The following is a 22,782-nucleotide window of genomic DNA, read 5'->3' as shown; positions in this document are numbered from 1 at the left end:
GCGAAAAGCAAAGGAGAAAGGGGAAGATATACCCAACTGAATGCAGAGTTCCAGAGAATAGCAAGGAGAGACAAGAAGGCCTTCTTAAATGAACAATGCAAAGAAATCGAGGAAAACAACAGAATGGGAAAGACTAGAGATCTCTTCAAGAAAATTGGAGATCTCAAGGGAACGTTTTGTGCAAAGACGGGCATGATAAAGGACAAAGAAGGCAGGGACCTAACAGAAGCAGATGAGATTAAGAAGAGGTGGCAAGAATACACAGAAGACCTATACAGGAAAGATCTGAATGTCCCTGATAGCCATGATAGTGCGGTCACTGAACTTGAGCCGGACATCCTCGAGAGTGAAGTCAAGTGGGCCTTAGGAAGCATTAGTAACAACAAAGCTAGCGGAGATGACAGTATTCCAGCCGAGCTATTTAAAATCCTAAAAGATGATGCTGTTAAAGTGCTGCATTCAATATGCCAACAAATCTGGAACACTCAACAGTGGCCACAAGACTGGAAAAGGTCAGTTTACATTCCAATTCCAAAGAAGGGCAACGCCAAAGAGTGTGCAAACTACCGCACAATTGCGCTCATTTCACATGCCAGCAAGGTGATGCTCAAAATCCTACAAGCTAGGCTTCAGCAGTATGCGAACCGAGAACTACCGGAAGTACAAGCTGGGTTTCGAAGAGGCAGAGGAACTAGAGATCAAATCGCCAACATTCGCTGCATCATGGAGAAAGCAAGAGAATTCCAGAAAAACGTCTATTTCTGCTTCATTGACTACACTAAAGCCTTTGACTGTGTGGATCACATCAAACTGTGGCAAATTCTTAAAGAGATGGGAGTACCAGACCACCTTACCTGTCTCCTGAGAAACCTGTACGAGGGTCAAGAAGCAACAGTAAGAACCAGACATGGAACAACCGAGTGGTTCAAAATTGGGAAAGGAGTACGACAAGGCTGCATATTGTCACCCTGCTTATTTAACTTATATGCAGAGTACATCATGAGAAATGCCGGGTTGGATGAATCAGAGGTCGGAATTAAGATTGCCGGGAGAATTATCAACAACCTCCGATATGCAGACGATACCACCCTAATGGCAGAAAGCGAAGAGGATCTCAAGAGCCTCTTGTTGAGGGTGAAAGAGGAGAGTGCAAAAGCTGGTTTGAAACTCAACATTAAAAAAACTAAGATCATGGCATCTGGCCCCATCACTTCCTGGCATATAGAAGGGGCAGAAATGGAAGCAGTGACAGATTTTACTTTCTTGGGCTCCAAGATCACCACAGACGGTGACTGTAGCCATGAAATTAAAAGACGCTTGCTCCTTGGGAGGAAAGCTATGGCAAACCTAGACAGCATAGTAAGAAGCAGAGACATCACCTTGCCGACAAAGGTCCGTCTAATCAAAGCTATGGTTTTCCCAGTAGTAATGTATGGCTGTGAGAGCTGGAGTATAAGGAAGGCTGAGCGCCGAAGAATTGATGCTTTCGAACTGTGGTGCTGGAGAAGACTCTTACGAGTGCCCTGGACTGCAAGGAGGTCAAATCAGTCCATCCTAAAGGAAATCAACCCTGACTGCTCATTGGAAGGACAGATAATGAAGCTGAAGCTCCGATATTTTGGCCACCTAATGCGAAGAGAAAACTCCCTGGAAAAGACCCTGATGCTGGGAAAGACTGAAGGCAAAAGGAGAAGGGGACGGCAGAGGATGAGATGGCTAGATAGCATCACGGATGCAATGAATATGAACTTGAGCACGCTCCGGGAGAGAGCGCAGGACAGGAAGGCCTGGCGTGCTATGGTCCATGGGGTCACGAAGAGTCGGACACGACTGAACAACAACAACAACAACAAGGGGAAGTTCTGGCTTTGCAATCCCCCCCCCCATGTTTGTGTGGAGTCCTAGCACACTGTACAGGAGTTCTGGCTAACATATGTGACCAAGCTGACTAAAGTACACTTTGTAGCTTGTTACTGTGTGCCAGTAATGAGCATGTAGGATGGGTGTCTGTCCAACAGTGTTCTGAATTCTGTGGCTCATAATGTCAGGAAACTAAGAAGGAAGATGTGATTAAGTCATAAACAACAGAAATGTGAATACTATGGTCAATGTGTTGAATCTAATGTTAGTCCTACTTAGAGTCGACCCACTGAAATAACTAACTTAAGTCCCATTCATTTCAATGAAGACTAACGTTGGATTCAATGCTATAGTTAACATGAAAGCAATGGATAAGAAAATTATAAAGGAGAAGGAAATCCACAAACCAGTTCAACTAGAATATCTGGATTTGTGGACATTTAATAGCAATGGCTTTAAGAGGACAAACATTGGTTGGAAACCAAGTCGTCTCGTCCACCTGAATTGCTTCTTGTCAACTAGGCAGTCAGACCAAGTGAAATGTTTCACTATTTTGCATTGCTCAGAGGGGCCAGGCTGATTCCAGGGACTGCACTGGCAAAGCAGAGGTGTAACACAGAACCATCCCAAACACAGCATTACTGAAGCCATTTTTGGAATACCAAGATCAATCCAATATTGGAATTTACCTATACCTATTCTGAATGGCAGAAAACTCACTGTTTTCCTTACTTAGAAAATGGATTTGACAACTTTGCTAGTGTTATATCTGTGTACCCCACTTCCAAGCAGTGAAAAATTTCAGGCGTTCTAGCACTTGCTCAGGATTCAATTTCCTTAGAAGAAGGTGACTAGAGACTTGTGGTATTTCTATCATATAGGGTTTCTTTGCACATATATTCAGAGGAAGAGCATCTACAGCTTTTTAACACTCCACAGATTCCTGCTCCCCATCAGCTGTTTAGGGAACCCAAAATCTCCATGCAGAGAGTGAGTCAGCTCTCTGCCTCCTTTTCAGATCCAGCACAGACTGTCTTCCTGCTATCCACACACAGACACTTAGCTTGCTTCTGTTCTTCTCACATTTGTTCAGTCGTTAAGTCATGTCCGACTCTTCATGACCCCATGGACCATAGCACGCCAGGCCTTCTTGTCCTCCGCTCTCTCCCGGAGTGTGCTCAAGTTCATATTTATTACATCGATGATGCTATCTAGCCATCTCATCCTCTGCGGTCCCCTTCTCCTTTTGCCTTCAATCTTTCCCAGCATCAGTGACTTTTCCAGTGACTTTTCTCTTCGCATTAGGTGGCCAAAATATTTGAGCTTCAGCTTCAGTATCTGTCCTTCCAATAAGCAGTCAGGGTTGATTTCCTTAACATTCCTTAGGGAGGGCAGAGAGAAAAGTAAGCCATCTCTGAAGGCAGCCACCATTCAGCTAATCTCCGTAACAGCAGGGAATCTGCTAGGACAAACTTGCCCAACCACTTTGATCCATTCTAACAATCTCTTCACTATCAGACTCACAGAGCTGGGGGAGGGATCCTTGAAAGATTATTCAGACTAACCTTAAACTATCATGTACAGAAGTTTGAAAACCTTAAAAAATTGAGAGTTTGAGCAACGTTAATGTGCTAATTCTACATGCATTTTCCCATAGTGATATCATGAGTGAGCATTTTTAAACTTTGCACAACTTGCCCATCTCAAAATTTTAACATTTTCAAAATCCAGTATATCACAGCAAAGTTGGCAGATAACGCTTACTTTGTTGTTAAAGTCTATTTATTGTGTCCCTGTCTCCCAAGAGCGAGCATGTGAAATGGGCGTCTGTCTAATATGCAAACACAGTGTTTCAAATGATGTTGCCTCAGTCATAATCACATCTTTCTAGTTAGTTGCCCGATGTTAAGTCATAAACAACAGAAACAACAGAGCTCATCCACATTGCTTCGAGTGGCTTTGAACATTATAGGAATTGCAGAAAACGGAATATGCAACTTATCATCCCAGTTTTCTGCTATGATACACACAAAGCAGCTTCCAAAGATCAACAAAAACAAAATACAATAACTAAAAAACCTAATAAGAGCAAAGCATTTAAAAACAGCAGCAGACTAAAAGCAGAAAACAGCAGATAAGCAGAATAAAACCACGCACAAAAGCACACCAAAACAGAAAGCTCTTCAACAAACTAAAAGTTAAAGGAGAAGGGTCCAGCAGCTCTCTATGGGGCAGAAAAGACCCTCCAGATCTACACCTTATGTCATATCATTACGATCCCATCCTGGTAACGATATATCCCTCTTGTGCATTTATACCTCATAGAACACACTGTGACATTTGTTGCGGTATTTTGGATAATGCGGAATAAAAAGCAGGAAATAAGACTTCAAAATGGTACATGTAGTGTGCCCCAACAGTTATCAGTGCACTTCAATACCATGATAAATCAGTAGAGTAGATCTAGTCCCTGTTTCAGGTTATCCCTCATCTAATGTCACGGAAGGGTGGGATTGAGAGCAAAGCCTCAGATACCAATCTTAACCATAGAGCAAGTTCAGGCTGGAACAGAATATTCCCAAGAGTAACCTGAACATGAGCGAATGAGTTGTATGTTTCTATAAAAAGTCTGCAGCCATATATTCCTTGTGGGTGTAATGTTCAGATGTAACTCGGAAAGCAGTGACACAATTCCCTATGGAAAATTTCCAGAGATGCCTTTAGTTTAGATATCTTATGCTGAAGAAGCAGCTGATAAAATGAGTGCACCTGTCTTCCTGTCACATGGCAGTTGATATGGTTTTTGTCACATCACTCAGGGAACTTCTCCCAGAATTCCTAGTTCTCTTAGACCCCAATATTCTTTGGCTTAACCTCTTGGTCTTCATCTCCAACCAAATGGAAGGTTAAGAGGCCCTTCACACAGTACATTTTAAGGTGTACACCTAAGGCTGAAATCCTGTACAAAGTTACCCAGGAATAAGAACCAATGAATACAGTAGGAATTCTGAGTAAACATGCATAGGATTGTGTTATTAAATCTGTTTTAAATGTACACCCAAAATCTTGTAAAGATGTTTGAATGCTCATTTGAGGCCTTCCTTCTTTTCTCAGTTGGAGTGTACTGTTTTGTAAATGTGGATGTGTGTCTACTGCCCTCAGATACTCTTTTAGATGAAGTGGTCTGTACAATGTTAAATAAAGAAATAAAACAAAGGCAACATTAGAATTTCCAAATTTATACTCTCAGTTAAACAACAACACACAATTAACAGCAGCAGCTAAAATAGTTCTTAAATGTAACAACTATAAAATCACCTGATTGCAGAAGTATTTTCCTAAAGGGCAACAGTGGTGGGGGGCATGCCATTTCCTTGGGCAGCTCATACTGGAGATGCAGGGCCACCCCAGAGAAGGCCTTGTAACTGTTACTCATCAACCAAACCACTTCCAGGGGTGGACTAGATAGCAAGGCCTCAGATATTGCTCTTAGGACTGGGTCAGCTACATATGAGTATAGTGAGAGAGGGGGATAAGTGAGCATCGCTTGGCCAAGGGTTCCCCAATACCCGTGTATGCTCTGTGGCAAACCCATCTTTGCCTCTGCCTAATGTGCGAAACAGCCCCAAGGATGTGCAGTCGCATTAATATTTTGTTAATGGATAAAGGCAAGTAAAGGGAGATATGAGGTGTACAAAATTATGTGTGGTGTGGAGAAAGTGGAGAGACATTTCTCTCTCAGTCACTCATATAATACTAGAACCCAGGGTCATCCCATGAACCTGATTAGTGGGAGATTCAGGACAGATACAAGGGCAGATTTCTTCACACAGTAATTTAAGCTATGGGATTTGCTACCACAAGAAGTAGCAATGGCCACCAATTTGGATAGCTTTAAAAGGGGGTTGGGATAAATTCCTGGAGAAGTCTATCAAGTACTACTAGTCCTGATGCCTCTATGCTACCTCCAGTAATCAGAAGCAGTAAGCCTATGTACACCAGTTGCTGGGGAAGAGGGGCGGAAGGGTGCTGTTGCACTCATGCCCTGCTTGTGGATTTCCCGTTGACAGCTGGTTGGCCAGTGTGTGAACAGAATATTGGACTAGATGGACGACCCTTTGGTCTGATCCATCACGGCTCTTCTTATGTTGTTTCGCGCGCTCTCGCTCCCCCCCCCCCCGCCGCTTTCTCTTGAACTAAATTGAAATTGTAAGCTGAGGGTCACCTTTCCCTTACGTTCTGCTGCAATGCACGCTGGCGGAGAGCGATCAAGAACAGCAGCATCTCCCACGGCTACAGGTGACCCATCGCGGGGGAGTCTCTCCGCGCTCGGCACTTGCAGCAGGCCAGCAGACTGCAAGAAAATCTCGGGTTACATCGACAGTGTCCCAAACCAGGGAGAGCAGAGGAGGTGCGTGCGTGAGTGCGCGCCCCCGCGCGCGTACGTGCGTTTTCCCTCCCCAGAGCAACCTCTCCAAAGCGCCCCTGGGGCTGTTGCCCGAGTGACACCGAGAGGCCGGGCGAGGAGGGAGAGGGCGGGAGGAGGAGCCCATAACTTTCAGTTTCGGGCATTATGGGAAAGCAGGGCGCCCGGCTGGGAGTTCACCTGTGGCCGCGGGGGGGGAGGGGGGAGACCCGCGCAGGGCAGAGCGGGGGGTCCGAGCCTCCCGAGGGAAGCGGGTCTGTGCAGCAGCCATGGTAAGTGCTGGGTAGCTGGGAGGAGGGAGGGAAACGTGCCTGGGAAGCCGCGTCGGGGCTCGGGCGACCGGGAGGAGGAACTACCTGCGGTATCCAGGTGAAGCAGGCTCGGTGCAGGCTGCTGGTAGACGGGCGGCGGCTCCTGAGCGCCGCGCTCATCCCTGGCTTTGCCCAGAAAGTCCGACGAGGCGTCCGCTTTGCGCGGACGTTCGGCGTTGGGGAAGAGGGGAGAGGGGGCCTTTTCTGGGCTCGATTGAGCGACTACCGAAGGAACGGCTCTTTACCTGCCCCCTTCCTAGGTGTAGTGACCCCCCCTCCCACCGCGTGCACTGCGGCGGGTGGGGAGGAATCAACAGAGAGAGGACGAAATGGCCTTCCCGCTGAACAGGGCACGCAAGGGCTTATCTGTGCAGTGCCTTTCCCCACCTGTTGCTTGATTCGGCGCCAAGTAGCAGGGAGGAAGGAGAGAGGGCCTGGCTGGAGGAGCTGGGATCTCGTCCAATTTCTGTTTTAACCCCTACCAAGTCCCCTTCTGTGGGATTCAGCAATGGGGATACTGGGCGTAACTTAACCCCAGCGTTCCCCCAAGCTGGCGCCCTCCAGAGTTGTAGCCCCACACGTCTGGAGGGCGCCAGCGTAGGGAAGGCTGTGTTAGGCAGTGGCAATCCCTGTAAAATACGCTCTTCGAGACACTCAGGTGGAGTGCCAATCAGAAAACCCACGTTAAACTTTCCTTTGGCCCCGCCCCCAGAGCTCAACCAATCAAGCGGTTAGAAGCAATGCCCCTACAAAGGGGTCAGGACGGGGCTGCTAGTGCTGGGTTTTCAAGAGCTGTGTGATAGGTGGATGTTCAACAGGGGCAGTTATCCCCCACCCCTATGTGAAAATGAGATGCACCTGAATGCCATGCAGGTGTGAAAAGTGGGGCTGGGGAGGGAGAACATATGTGAGGAAAAAGTGAGTAACGTTCAACAGGATTTCTCCCTTTCTCTAGTTAAGACATTGATGGATTCTTTATGATTATTTCACTTGTACTGCTTTTAAGGCACTAAAGGATGATGTCCTTGGGAGAGCAGGAATGTGCTGCAATAAAATTTACCTAGTTCAGGGTGGAATTCATTGGACAGGTTTTACTTCATAGTCAGGATTTAGCTAATCATCATAGGTGAGGAAGGAATCAGCTTCTAGGTAAAACTGGATCATGACCTTGAGAGTTGTCTGGCTATGGTAGCATTGTGGGTTGTCTTACTGGTTTGAGATGGCTACAACTGTTCAATCTGCATGCACTTCGGCATGCAAATTTACTCTGAACTTCCGGCTTGTGGTATGTTTTGGTGTGAATTGGGGGAACCAGTGTTTCTTTGTCTGAACAGCCCTAGGTGTAACCTGCATGAGGACACCTAGTAGTGCCTAATCTATTTAAGTCTACACCTCTTCCTCTTCTCCATTTTAAGATTCTGACCATTCAGATTTCATGACTTTAAGATCAAGTTGGCCTTTTCCCCCCTCTCCTCTTCTCTCCCTCCCACTACTTTTTGTAACATCTTGCCTGATGAAGAGATCTAGAGGTCTCAAAAGCTTGCCCACAATTTGGGGCATATTCTGTTGGTCCGAATAAAGGTGTTGTTGGCATTTTTCTTATGGACCGCCATGTCTTACTTTGTTTTATGTGTAACCTACTGAGAGGATTTATGGCAGTTTTGTTTGTACCTTTGCTGGGATTGGTTCTGTGATTTATTTGCTAATGTTAAAATGTATTCTGCCTGTAAAGACTGGGGACAGGAAAGAGACAAAATACATTAGTACCATTCATTCTGGAAATGTTCAAGGACAAGTAAATAAAAGAGTGCATATGTTGGTGAGGTGGTCAGATGATTACGCTGCTTAGCTACATTCCAGGCCTAAAATCAGGTTTCTCTGGGATCATCCTGATAGATTTCTTATTGGCCAATCCACCTAGTTAGTGTGAACAGCACTTTTCATTTGTAGGCCCATGGGCAGGAAATCACACAGGGTGGATTTTGGTCTTTGATTTGTATGTTTGCTATTGTAAATGTTTTCACTTACTCCCCCTCCCTTTCTCTCATTGTATTGATTTTGCTCTATATAGCTCAATGAGTCTATAAAGTGAATGGTGCTAATGAATAGTTTAATGTAATATATGAAATCCATGGGAGTGTGGGTGGATTCTTCATAGTTGCATTTCCAAAGTTGCAGTCTGGCAACACGTGCCAAAAGGTTTGATTCATTTGAAAGCAAAGGGTATACTCTAACAAAGGGTATGGTGGTGGTGGTGGTGGTGGTAGTGGTGAAGAAACTCCCCTTTTTCTGCTGACAGGATCCAAGAAGGGGTGGGGAGGAGACTGGGAAAAGCCATAGTCTGTGGCAGAGCTAGGGATGCTGGAGATATTCAAGATGGATTAAAATGAACTTGGATTTCTAAGAATCCGACCTGCAGAATCCGCTGTGGAGTGACCCCCCCAGGCCCTGCGGAGTCCATAGACTTTCGGATGATTTCTTTACTTTCCTGAAATTTACGCATATAAATCCGTAGAAAAATATGTAAGTTTCTGCTGAGGAAATGTAGAATGGAATAGGGGACAATACACTAAATGTTACATAGTGGGATAAGTTATGTAAATACTTATGTAAATATTTACATAATTATTTCTGTATTTTTCTGCATGACGGAAAGAAAATATTCACATCCGTCTGTGGGCGGGTGATGGAACAAAAGGCACCTGACAATCCACAAATCACATATGGAGCAGATTTTGCGCAGTCCGTACATCTCTAGCAGAGCACACGTTCTGCATGCAAAAGGGCCCAGATTTGATCCCTGGCATGTCCATTTAAGAGGGTCAGGCAGCAGGTGATGGGGGCAGATCTGTGCCTGAAAGCTGCTGCTGCCTGTCAGAACAGACAATCCTGGGGTAGCTGGATGATGATCTGACTTGGTTTAAGGCAACTTCCTACTTTCCTAAAGTGCCTCTTAGGTAAGAGAATGACATTTAATAGGGATAAATGCCAAGTTCTGCAGCTAGGAAAAAGAAACCAAATGCACAGTTACAAGATGGGGAATACTTGGCTCAACAACACTACAAGCGAGAAGGGTCTTGGAATTGTGGTAGATCACAAGCTGAATATGAGCCAACAATGTGATGTGGCTGCAAAAAAGCCAAATGCTATTTTGGGCTGCATTAATAGAAGCATAGCTTCCAAATCCCAGGAAGTACTAGTTCCCCTCTACTCAGCACTGGTTAGGTCTCATCTGGAGTACTGTGTCCAGTTCTGGGCACCACACTTTAAGAAGGATGCAGACAAACTGGAGAGGGTTCAGAGGAGGGCAACAAAGATGATCAGGGGACTGAAAACAAAGCCCCATGAAGAGAGACTGAAAGAACTGGGCATGTTTAGCCTTGAGAAGCAAAGACTGAGGGGAGATATGATAGCGCTCTTCAAGTACTTGAAAGGTTGTCACAGAAAGGAAGGCCAGGATCTCTTCTCGATCATCCCAGAATGCAGGACACGGAAGAATGGGCTCAAGTGACAGGAAGCCAGATTCCGGCTGAACATCAGGAAAAACATCCTGACTGTTAGAGCAATACGACAATGGAACCAATTCCCTAGGGAGGTGGTGGGCTCTCCCACACTGGAGGCGTTCAAGACGAGGCTGGACAGCCTTCTGTCAGGGATGCTCTGACTTGGATTCTTGCGTTGAGCCAGGGGGTTGGACTTGATGGCCTTGTAGGCCCCTTCCAACCCCACTATTCTATGGTTCTACAATTCTGTGAAAGAGTCCACTGTCTAGCAGTCACATTGGCTTTCTTAGTATGTGCATCCAGGGTAGCCAACAAGGAGGAAATCCATTCCCACAAAAGAGGCTGCTGATTTGCATAAAAATGTGTGCATGCTAATTTATAAGTAGAGATGCAAAGTTAGAAACAATTATTATAATTTAAATAGAAATACAGTAGATATCACACTAGTGCAAAAGACTGTGACCAGGTGAGCTGCGTTCCCACTGGTTTAGCCTACTGTCCAGGTGTGAACTTGTTGATGGGCAACAGTTCTTATGGTTCATTATTTTTATACTGGTATTGGACAGGGCAGCCTCAAACAGAGGATGCCTTCAAATAGAGGACGGTCCTCTGTAAAAGAGGATGCCTGGCCACCCTATATCACTCCTAGGGAATGACAGGAGGGTACATAGCCAAATGATAGAAGTTGTTTTTATGCATTTTAAATAGGATTAGGGATATGCCTACCATACTGGGGAGGGATCAAGCGGCCCAGAGGTACAAGCCCTTCCCTTTCCAGATCCCTTCACCCCAGAGGCTGCTGCACTATCCAGCCACGGAGGGCCCTGTGTCTTACTTGTGAAGTGAGTGAGGCAAGGGGCTGATCTTGATGGGGATGGGACCTGTTGCAGCAAAGGGCTGGTGGGGAAATATTCTTGAGTCCACATAACATCATGAGAAATGCTCTTGCTTCCAGCCAAGGCCCGTTGCCTGAGCTGGTGCTGCTGCGGCTTGTGAGCTGCAGCAGGGAGCACCATTTGGGGGAGAAAGGTGGGGAATAAATAAAGCTGCCTTATACTGAATCAAAACTTTTGTCCATCCAGCTCAGTACTGTGTCCACCAGGAGTGGGAAACCTCAGGCCTGGGGAGCAAATCAATCTCTCTTGGCCCTCCAGGGTCCCCCAGATAGCTCCAATCCCTTTCCTCCAGCCACTGATCATTTGGTGGTTTTCCAGCTTTTGTGCAGCTTTCCCCCTGTTCGTGAAGGCTGAAAATCCTAAAGTTTGGTTACTGGCAGTAAGAGCTTTAAGTTACACGATCTTAGGTTCTTTTGTATTTTTGGCCCCAGCCACTCCCAGAATGCAGCCCCCGAGAACTTCTTCAACATTGAATTTGGCCTGCAGGCTGAAAGAGGTTCCCCACCCCTGATGTACACTGATGTGCAGTTGATCTTCAGAGTGTCAGGCAGGTGTTTCTCCCAGCCATACTTGGAGATGCCAATGATTAAACCGAGGACCTTTTTGTATGCAAAGCAGGTTCTTTACCACTGAGCTGTATGGACTCTCCCTGCTGTTTGTATTTATAGCGATGGCTCATTTGGAGTATATATGCAAAGTGGGGGGGGGGAGAAGAGACCAACCAGCTCCACTGAGCCATTTCCATGTTGTCTGCTGCAGGGAATCACCCAGGGTGGCATTCCAACTCTTCATCCTTGGACACTCCACAAGTTCAGCATGACCAAGATAGTACCATAGGCTAGAACAGCCTTCTCTAACCTGTTTCCTCCAGATGTTTGGGACTACAACTCCTAGCATTCCTGACCATTGGCCATACTGGCTAGGGCTGATGGGATTTGAAGTCCAAAACATCTGGAGGGCACCAGGTTGGGGAAGAGTGAGTTAGAAGCTGAGGCTGAGGGAGGAGTTATGAAAAACACAGAATCATTGCTGAATGCAGATCCGCTTGTTGAGTTCTCCCCCTCTCCATAATGTGTAGTCAAATTTAACCCATGCCCTGGTATAGATTGCATTCAGAGTGTCCAACACTCACAAGCAGCAGTAGATGATGTGGAACTGGCGTGGAGCAAGGCACATTATGATGATATCAGGACATGGGGTAAATTTTGTGACATGCTATAGAGGGGGAACACAGAAGCTGTTTATTTGCTGCTGTTGTAATAATGGGTATTCTTGTTATTCCCCTGACTGAGTCCATGCTTAAGCTGGCATTTGAATCTCAATCTAACATGCTGTCTTCTGAGTCATGCAACTTTGCATTTCATCTCTTTATTTCTGGCCAGACTGAGCACACATTTGCAGTAAAGCACATTTAATTTAGAACAGAAGAAAAGCCATGCTGGATCAGACCAAGGGTCCATCTCGTCCAGTACTCTGTTCACACAGTGGCCAACCAGTGGCCGACGGGAAACCCACAAGCAGGACATGAGTGCAACATCATCCACCTGCCCATGTTCCCCAGCAACTGGTATACACACGCATACTGCCTCTGATACTGGAGTAGCACGCAGCCATCAGGACCAGTAACCATTGATTGCCTTCTCCTCCAGGAATTTGTGTAACCCGCTTTTAAAGCCATCCGAAGTGGTGGCCATCACCACATTTTGTTGTAGCGAATTCCATAGTTTAACTATGTGCTGTGTGAAGAAGTCCTTCCTTTTATCTGTCCTGAATCTTCCACCAATGAACTTCATGGGATCACCCCAGGTTCTAGTATTCATTCATTCATTCATTTCATTTCTATACTGCCCAATAGCCAAAGTTCTCTGGGTGGTTCACAAAAATTAGTATTATGAGAGAGGGAGACAAATGTCTCCCTATCCACATTGTCCTCACGATGCACAATTTTTACACCCATCATGCCCCCCCCTTACCTTTTTCCAAGCTAAACCTGCTGTTGTAACCTTCCCTCATAGGGGAGTTGCTTCACCCCGTGATTGTTTTAGTTGCTCTTTTCTGTACTTTTTCCAGCTCACTAGTATCTGTTTTTAGGTGTGGTGACCAGAACTGGAGACAGTATTCTAAGTGTGGTCGCACCATAGAAGGTTTACAGAATTTTAAGAATTACGGTGCAATCCTGTGGCCACTAGTCAGTGGCTAGAGGGCCATAGGATTGGTCGGTTCCCTGGAACTGACCTCGGAGCCCGCGCTCCAAGGTCGGTTCCCAGAGAACCGACCACCACTCCCTCCCATGCTGCCTCATAGGCAGTGTGGATCTGCTCCACGCTCAGAAGGGCAGAGCAGAGCAGGGAAAATGGGGCGTTCCTGGGGGTGGGGTGGGGAGGTCAGAAGTGCTGGTATGGCACTTCCTATGTGTCGTCCCGCCTTCCCTTTCCACGCTCCAAGGTCCCGTGGCTAGACAGCCGAAATTGGCCATCTACCCACGAAAGCAAGGTGGTGGGAACGCGGAGGACATCCATTCGTCACCACTCCTCCCACCCTGTGGTTGCCCCTGGGACTGGAGGTGCCCTCCCTCCTTCAATCAATTGTTGTTGCCTAAAATATCTATGAAAACCTTGGTTTAAAAAAAAAAAAAATCAGTTGAAACTGATTACTCATATTGAAAACTTGTGTGTAATTTTGCAGATGTGTTAACCTTTATGATAAAGGTTTCAAAAAGCATCGTGCAGAAGTGTTTCAGGTCTTTCCAGTTAATCATTTTAGTGCAGGGGTGGGGAACTGGGGGCCTTGTGGGCTCAATATGGTCCACAAGGCCTCCCCAACCGGTGTGCAGCTTCATCCCATACTGCAGTTAGGCTTGCAAAAAGCCTCACATTGCGGGGTGGGTCACAGTATGGAGGAAGAGGAGGATTAACCCTTCTCTCCCCAGCTGCAACCTTCCCTTCAATCACCCCACACACTGCAATAAATCTAATAAATAAGGCTTGGGGGGAAACTCCCATCAGTGCCAGTGAAGGCTTTTGTCAAGCCTAATTGCTGCTGCAGTGAGTGCGTGCGCGTGCATCTTTGCATATGTGTGAGAATGGGTATGTGCAGTGGTGTAGTAGAGTCAGGGCTCACAGGGATGCAGCACCAGCACTTTTTTATTAGCAGGGATGCTGATGTCATCTATCACCCCTACAGAATTCCCTCTTCCCTCTGAATTTATCTTCAATCCTCACAGCAGCTGGGGCGGGGCAGAGCGGAATTGTTCTCTGTTATCATTCAAAGCATTTCCAGGAGACTGGGCCTTCTGTGGGCAAATAAGACCCATTAGTTTTACAAAAGACCTTCTCCTGGTGCCAATGAAAACTGATAGAACTGGTTTGTTAATATGGATCAACACAGCTCTCTGGATTTCTGGTCTCTCCTTGGGGGCGTGGCTATGAGCACCTGTACTTCAGAATTTACCCCTGCAGGTTTGTGGGTGTGGGAGAGAGAGAGTGGGATGTGCCCCCACTTTAGTCTTGACTCCACCCACTTTTTTGTGGGTGCCCACCTGCCCCCAGAAGGGGAGCCTCAGTGGAATGGTTAGCCACAGGAACCTTTGTTCTGAAAAAGTTTCTAAGCCTGTAATTGGGGTGATGGGAGGTTCAACCCATTGTTTGTTTCTCCCTGGTTTTCAAGAATGTTTCAGTTTCTTAATTGTTGATGCCTGTCTTGAGCATAACTTTCAAGATTTAGAGGTCCACTGAACTCAGTGGGACTTCCTTTCCAAGGCACTACACATAGGACCAGGCTTTTGGTCAAACAAGTTTTTCATGCTTCGGAGTTATGTTTGTGTTCCAAACATAAGAACAAAAAATTGGTTTGTTGTTGGATCAGCTCACCCAGTCCAGCATTCTGCCTCAAACTGTAGTTGGGGCGGGGGGGGGGGGTAAATGTGACAGCCAGTGCCAGGTTTCTAAAGGCCCTTAGGCAAGATACCCACAATGGGGGGGGGGGCGCTTCAGTGAGTCTACCTTCTTACCACCATTCTACCTTCTTACTGCCATTCTTACCGCCATTCTACCTTCTTACTGCCATTACCGCCATTCTACCTTCTTACTGCCATTACCGCCATTCTACCTTCTTACTGCCATTACCGCCATTCTACCTTCTTACTGCCATTACCGCCATTCTACCTTCTTACTGCCATTACCGCCATTCTACCTTCTTACTGCCATTACCGCCAGTCTACCTTCTTACTGCCATTACCGCCAGTCTACCTTCTTACTGCCATTACCGCCAGTCTACCTTCTTACTGCCATTACCGCCATTCTACCTTCTTACTGCCATTACCGCCATTCTACCTTCTTACTGCCATTACCGCCATTCTACCTTCTTACTGCCATTCTTACCGCCATTCTACCTTCTTACTGCCATTCTTACCGCCATTCTACCTTCTTACTGCCATTCTTACCGCCATTCTACCTTCTTACTGCCATTACCGCCATTCTACCTTCTTACTGCCATTACCGCCATTCTACCTTCTTACTGCCATTACCGCCATTCTACCTTCTTACTGCCATTACCGCCATTCTACCTTCTTACTGCCATTACCGCCATTCTACCTTCTTACTGCCATTACCGCCATTCTACCTTCTTACTGCCATTCTTACCGCCATTCTACCTTCTTACTGCCATTCTTACCGCCATTCTACCTTCTTACTGCCATTACCGCCATTCTACCTTCTTACTGCCATTACCGCCATTCTACCTTCTTAACACCATTGTCACCAGCTACTACTGTTCGTCATCCTCTTCATCATTGCTACCACTTGCTTGCTTGGCAGGCAGAGAGCCAGTGAGCATGTAGGCAGTGGCATCTACTGCTTCTCCTTCTCACCACTGCTGTTGTCTGGGCCAGAGTGAGAGGCAGGTGAACACAGGCTGCAGTGGTGAAGAGGAAGTCTAGGGGGCTCTTGTCAGTGGGCCCTGCTGGGGTGTGGGTCCTTGGCAGGTGCCTGACCATGCCTACCCTTGACGTCAGCACTGATGATAACTCCCCCAGTTGTTTGTTCACAGCACCTGATAATCAGAGGCCTGTTGCTTCTGAACATGGTGGTTGTCTTGATATAATTTTCAACAAAGGGAACGCAGAGGGAAAAATGTTCTAATCTGGCTGCCTTGTGATTCACATCATTCTACTGGGCAATCTAATGAGTTATCTGCTCTTTTACATATCACACGCCTGCCCTTTGATTATTAGAATACATTTAGATTGACAAGAAGACAAGGTCCTTAGCTCCAGGGAACATGCAACCTCTGTGGGAGAGATAACAGAACAGGCACATGCCATAATCAGGGTGTGTGTGGAGTGGAAGGGCAACAAAACCCTGCTGAATACAATAGCAGGGAATGTTGCTGCTTGCTAATGGTTTGAGACAGCAGTAGTAGCTTCTTTATATATGTAGTCCAGGTGTAGGCAACCTTTTTGGGCCATGGGCATATTTGGCCATTTGAGAAACTGTCCTGGGCATCACCACAAAATGGCTGCCAAGGGAAGGTGTGGCAAAGCACAAAGGACCTGCCCCAAAGACTGAGTATGAGGCAGAGGTGGGGTCTGAGCCCCAACACACTAAACAACCCCTTTGAACCCGCAGTTTTCAGCACCAGCAGAAACCTATTTCCAGTTGATGGTAAGAAAATGTGTAGTTGTTGTTTTTAATTGATGAGGTAGAGCAACTTGGCAAGTGCCAAGAAAGGCATCTGGGGGACATTGCTGCCTGTTTGCATTACGTTGCCTGTCCCTATGAAGTCTAAATTATCTGAACCTCACTTATCTGAAACAGCTCATTTTCTGAATTCACTGTCTCACTCATGTCCATGTGAACCATACATAAGAAGGGAGATACTGGGAGTTATAGGACTTTTTTCAGTCTAAACTTGTATAGGATTTTGTGAAACTCTCTGTCCTCCTTTTAGGGCTCCTGGGCCCAGACTTTGATAAATCCTTTTTTCTTCTAATAGTTGTTTAGAAGGGAGAATTTCACAAGATGCAAATTTTCCCAGTGTAGTGCTGCAGTAATTGGAAAAGTTGCCTCTGGAATTAACTTGCTCGCCTTCTCTCTGACTTAACTTTCCAGCCTTCAATCTTCCATCATAGCTCATCTTGACCATAAGTACTATGAGGGCTTTTCTTAGCTACTACCTTTTCACAGCCCACAAAGGTAGAATGTCATGAACATTCTAAGGCTGGCAACTTCCTTCAGGAGATAGAAAGTTAATAGATATTCCATATTGCATACATTTAGCCACTTTGCCTGGAGGCTTCATCTCCATGACCACCACCACAAAATAATATCTTAGAACATTATAATCACTTTTTTAAAAAGTGTGGTTCAATGTGGGACTAGAACAATATAAAAGTAACTTGCAATGGAACAAAGAATAATGAAATTCTAGTGTTGGCTATGTAACTCAATAATATGTTATTTACACTGATTGCGCTGAATGATTGTGAAATGATGAAATGAGATAGCATTAACAAAAAGAAAACCTTTGCACTTTTTGCAGATGGTTTTGTTAGAAGTAGATACTGCATGTATCCCATGGCGACAAATCTGTCTATATACTCTTGCCCCTTCACAATTTATCCAGAATACTGTGAGCAGATAGCTTTACTTCTGCTTCAGAGCCATAAAGCAAGGTAGACTGTAGATGGATGAGCAATCTCATTGATGTACAAGAGCACAAATTAACTTGTATGATTGTTACTTAATTAATCTGCTTGTATCTCCTTTTTAATTATGTCACTGTGATACATGCTGGGGGTGAGAACCGGAAAGCACGCTCTGTTCTCTTGTTTGCAGCTTTGAACCTTCCTCTTGGCCCATGGATTGATTGCCTTAGGCTGAGAAGTACTATTAACTGGGTGAGGTGTCATTGAAACTGGAGAGCACTGAAGTGAGTCATTTCCTTAAATCAACAGAACACCTTTTTGGGGGGCTCAGAAGTTGAGGCCTAGAGCACGATGCAAGGATAAAAATCCACCAAGACCTCATTGGGTTGCTGCTATTGCTTTCTTTTAATTATATTCCATGCTAAGTGCAAAATGGACTGGGGTGGGATGAAGAAGAATTGTGACAGAGAAAGTGGGGTTGCACGCAGGTGAAGCTTCCTGCTGTTCTGGCCGGAATAAGAAGTTGAGGCCCATAATAGTGATGGTTTGGGGTAATGGTGAATAGAATGGAAACCCCTCTGGGGATCAGTACTGCTAATTCCAACTCTTCTTTTCCCTTCAATTGCTTATCTCTTACTGAGTATATTCCCTGGACTGAAAAACTTGGAATATCATATAACTGCATAGCAATTGATATATTGGCACCTTGGCTCAAAGAACTACTTAAATTTAATCCATTTATAATTTCTGGCTTTTGGTTGTTCTGAACTTCTGATGTGCAAACTTTTAAGCCAGTGTGGTGTAGTGGTTAGAGAGTTGGACTGGGACTTGGGAGATCCGGGTTCTAGCCCCCACTCAGCCATGAAGTTCACTGGGTGACTTTGGGTCAGTCACTGACTTAGCCTAACCTACCTCACAGGGTTGTTGTGAAGATAATACAGAGAGGAGGTTCTTGGACACTGGTTTGGGCTTATGCCCTTTGTCTTTATTAGACTCTGATGAAATACGTTGGTGTGTGGTACAGTGGCTAGCCCAACCTTTGCCAAGCTGGTGCCTTCCAGATGTGTTGGACTACAACACCCATCATTCCCAGCTGGTATGGCCAATGGAAGGGTGGGATACAAAAGTATTACATAGATAGAAAAATGCCAAAGCAAGTGTTTTGCATCACCTGGTGCATCTTCCAAAGCAGAGGCGATGCAAGGTATCTTGCTGCCAGACACAGAAATGGCATTCTCTGTGGTGTAAAGCATACGATAAATGAAATGACTTTATCTATTTATTTAATTTTTATATCACCTTTCCACCCCAAAAAATGACGCTCAAGGCATCTAGCAGTAAAATCCAGATTAAAAACACGATCTGAATTAAAACTTAACATAAAAACAAATGACAAAACACAATTAAAAACACAACAATAAAAGAAATAAACTGTACCTTACCAGTTAAGACCCTCTTCAGCAACCAGGCTGGCTTATATGCCAAAGCCCTGCCTGGGTAAAGAGTTCTTTACCTGCCTGCCAGCCGAAGGACAATAGAGAGGGAGCTAACCTAGTTTCCCTCTGGCTTCCATTCTGCTACTCTTGAATGGAACTCTCCAGAGGGGGCTGGTGCCTCATATGTCAGCGGAGCAGTGAATCCGCTCTGGGTTTCAGTCAGAACTCTGAAGGAGCTACCCAAGCTGCTTAGTACCTTGGATAGCTTCTTTAGAATTCTGACAGAAACCCAGAGCGGATTCACTGCCCCGCTAGCATCGGAGGCACCAGCCTCCACTGGAACTCCCAGATCTGGGGCTGTAGGTGGCCCACCTCACCCTGCCTAACAGTAGGGGGCACCACTCCAGTTCTGAACATCTGGTGGCATCTTTTGTTAATTGTGGCATTGGCACTTGGGTTCATTGGGGTCTACCCAGAAGGGTGTGCTAGCTATCCCTGATTTGCAGAGGCGTTTATATTATTTTATGGTGGTGTTTGGTATGAACCTGATCCATAAGGCCATCACTTGTGGACTATGTCCAAAATAATGAATGTTTGGTAGGTCCAAAAACAATAAGGTGAAGGGCTTTTGAAGGGCTTCATAGGTGGCTCAAACTGGAAGCAACCAAATGTAACTGAATTTATACAACCCTTGATGGGGACTGAACCAGCCACTGCTTGTTCAACTGTTCAGGAAGATAGTTGAGTTGGGCTAAAGTTCACAAATTCCTAAATTTAGTTTATAAACCAAACATGGGCACATGTATTTTATAGCTGGATTTTAGACTCTGTTTGGGGGAAGGTTTTTTTTTTTTTTTTAATTGGCCTGTAGCTGCTTTGTCTGGACTGTGTATTGGGGGTGTGTGGGGGTGTTGTCACAACATCAAAAGGCATGCCTTGTCATTCCTTCCATCACTTTTCTATGTCTGGGAGCTGGGATGCTTGTTAAAATGTATTGCAATAACCCATTATGTGGTCCTAGCAGCGGTCAAGCTGAAAAAACCAGAATCAATCGAACAGTTTGAAAACATGTCTGTTTTGTGCCACCAGATGTTGTGGGGATCTTGTGATTGAGTTCTATAAGAATGTTAGGAGGAACAGAGCCTTCCCTTACTTGGTGCTCTCCAGATATTGACCACACTGGCTGGGAATGATGGGAGCAGTAGTCCAACACATTTGGAGGGCACTAAGCTGGGGAAGGCTGGATTAACCATTAGGCTATGGCAGGGGTGGGATGTATCTTTCAGCCTGAGGGCTGAATTCAGTTGTGGAGAAGCTCTCTGTGAGTGTGTTTCAGTGGTGGGTGGGGCTGAAGGCAAAGGGGATGGAGCTAAAATACAAAAAGATACCAGCATATTGCAGCTTAAAGCCCTTACTGTTGGTAATGAAGCCTTAAGAGAGGCATTTCAACCTTTTAGAATGGGGAAAAACTGCTCACATGGTGGAAAACCAGCAAATAATTGCTGGTTGGGGGAAAGAGGGTGGGGCCAGTGGAAGGGGGTATGGCCATCTGCAGAACCCTAGAGGGCTGGATTTGGCCCCCAGGCCAGAGGTTCCCCACCCCTGAGTTATAAAGGGAGAATGTCAAAACCCCACTGAGCCATGAAGCTCACTGGGTGACCTTGGGCCCAGTCACTATCTCTTAGCCTAACCTACCTCGCTGGGTTGTTGTGAGGATAGAATGGGGAGAACTGTGTACATCACTGTGAACTCCTTGGAAGAAGGATAGGATATAAATAAAAAAAGAATTCTCTGTCGGGACCTAGCGATACTTCTGATAATGGTCATGACAGTTGCATTTTTTACGCCGTACTGGGTGAGTTAAGAGCATGAACTGTGACCTAGAAAGTGCTTGGCTGAAATTTGTTTGGCCCCTATATGCTGGGAGCAGGGTCAGGAAGAACAGAGTCTGCCTAGTAAGTTCACAGCTAAGTGGAGATGCAGCAGTGAAATTACAGAGTGGCCCTAGGAAGCTCTGTGCTCTCCAGATAATACCGAGGAGATAATCTAGCCTTTACAAGGTTACTGTAGAGATTATGGAGATAAAGGGCTGATAGTTTGTCAGTAGCTTTAGGTATACATTTGGGTGAATCCTATGTTGCAAAAGACCCACAGCTGATTGTGTCTACAAGAAAGAGGTTTTGGGCACAATCCTATGCATGTTTAGATGAAAAAAGTCCTAGAACTCCCAGCAATTCCTAGCCAGCATGGCTGGCTGGGGAATGCTGAGTGTTGTAGGACTTTTTTTTCTGTCTAAACATGCATAGGATCACACCCTTTGTTATTTTTTAAGAGTAGAGGAGCCTTTACATGGACTAAACACTCCTATAATAATGAGTACATAAAGGAAGATTTTACAGCTGACCTAATTCGTGCAGTAGTTATTTTATAAAATGATATTTGCATCTCAATACAGACTTTCTTACAGAGCAATCCTATGACTCTGAGACAGTTCTGGAATGCCATAGGATGCTGTGGATCTCCTCTGCATCTGTAGAACAGAGCTACAAGTGCAGAAGAAGAGATCTGCTTGTGGATCTCCCTCCTGTCCTTCCCCAGCTCCGTGGAAAACTCTGCAATGGCTCCTCTTTTCTGAGGTTGCAGTGGCAACCTCAGAAGAGGTGGGGAAGGGAGAAAGGAGGCCTGCTGGAGGAAGGGGAGAGGAGAGGCCTGGATCCACTTGATCCAAGGGCCTCTCTATCACTCATCCTGCCCGCCAAGAGGCAATTCAGGTAGAAGGGCCTCAGCCCATCTAACTATATTGTTACAGGTGGGATGGGAGGTGTTTTCATTTAGAAGGGATTCTGACTTATAGTGAATTTGGCAACCGATAGGACATGAAATCTGGAAATAGTAAGAAACAAAAGAATGTTTGATCTTTATGGTGGACCCAGCGGTGTTTTTGCCTCCATCGTTCCACCTGCCCTGCTTGGCTCTTGCCGGCAGGGCTTTGGATGGGCAGAGGCCTCTAATGTCTGAGTCCTTTGTCTAAAGAATGGCAAGCACATCGGGTTGTGCTCTTAGTGGCCATAGAGTTACAATAAAGAGTGTAGTAAGAAATGGTGTATTCAGTCATAAGCTTGAATTCTTATATGGACTTAATATATTGAAGAAGGAAAGTCTGGATCTGTAGTACTCGCAGGTGGTGGTGGTGGGTGTTCTAGATGGGGTTTTGATGTGAGACGTTTTTACATTTTGCAGTAACTTGCAAAAAAAATATTTAATGACTGACTACCTATGTTCGGACATATGTGATTGAGCTTCGCCTCCCCGCCCCCCTCTTCCTCCAGCATGGTTGTGAAGTGGAGATTGGAAGTTTCTGCTTTTAGATTAACCCCAGTTTAGTGTGTCATCTGAACCTCAAACTGTGGTCAATCTTTACTATGCTGAGTGAAAACAAGCCAGCTTGATAACCCACAGCTTGAAGTTGCCTTGTTTCCACTGACCATAGTTAAAATTAGGACTGTGCACGGACCCCCCCGCTTCACTTCGGATGCCAATTCAGACCTTCTGAAGCAGCCCACTTTGCTTCAGACCAATTCAGACCCCAACCGCGTTGACTTGGATCTGAATCCGATGCGAAATTCAGATATCCAAATCACTAGTTTTTGATGTTTTCCCATTGACTAGTATTGGAAAACACAAATGGCCATAAGTTTTCAGTTTTC

General features: G+C 45.6%; 1 protein-coding gene across 2 annotated transcripts in view; it reads left to right on the top strand.

Annotated features, from left to right (window-relative positions):
- The first annotated feature begins 6,426 nt into the window (after nt 1-6,426).
- AP1S3 (adaptor related protein complex 1 subunit sigma 3) overlaps nt 6,427-22,782 on the top strand; it is a 32,180-nt gene continuing 15,824 nt past the window's right edge. The window contains exon 1 of one of the 2 annotated variants that reach the window (XM_084847123.1): nt 6,427-6,558. In XM_084847123.1, coding sequence (XP_084703249.1) covers nt 6,556-6,558 — 3 coding nt within the window. In that variant the 5' untranslated portion in view covers nt 6,427-6,555. Of the gene's footprint in view, nt 6,559-6,662; nt 6,858-22,782 lie in introns of those variants that run through there. The other variant, XM_084847122.1, reaches the window with a different exon arrangement.

Source organism: Heloderma suspectum, chromosome 3 (genome assembly GCF_057233095.1).
Source record: "Heloderma suspectum isolate Gila_16-S chromosome 3, 16-S_ref, whole genome shotgun sequence".
In the NCBI taxonomy this organism is placed as follows: Eukaryota; Metazoa; Chordata; class Lepidosauria; order Squamata; family Helodermatidae; genus Heloderma; species Heloderma suspectum.
This window is presented reverse-complemented; position numbering and strand designations above follow the sequence as displayed.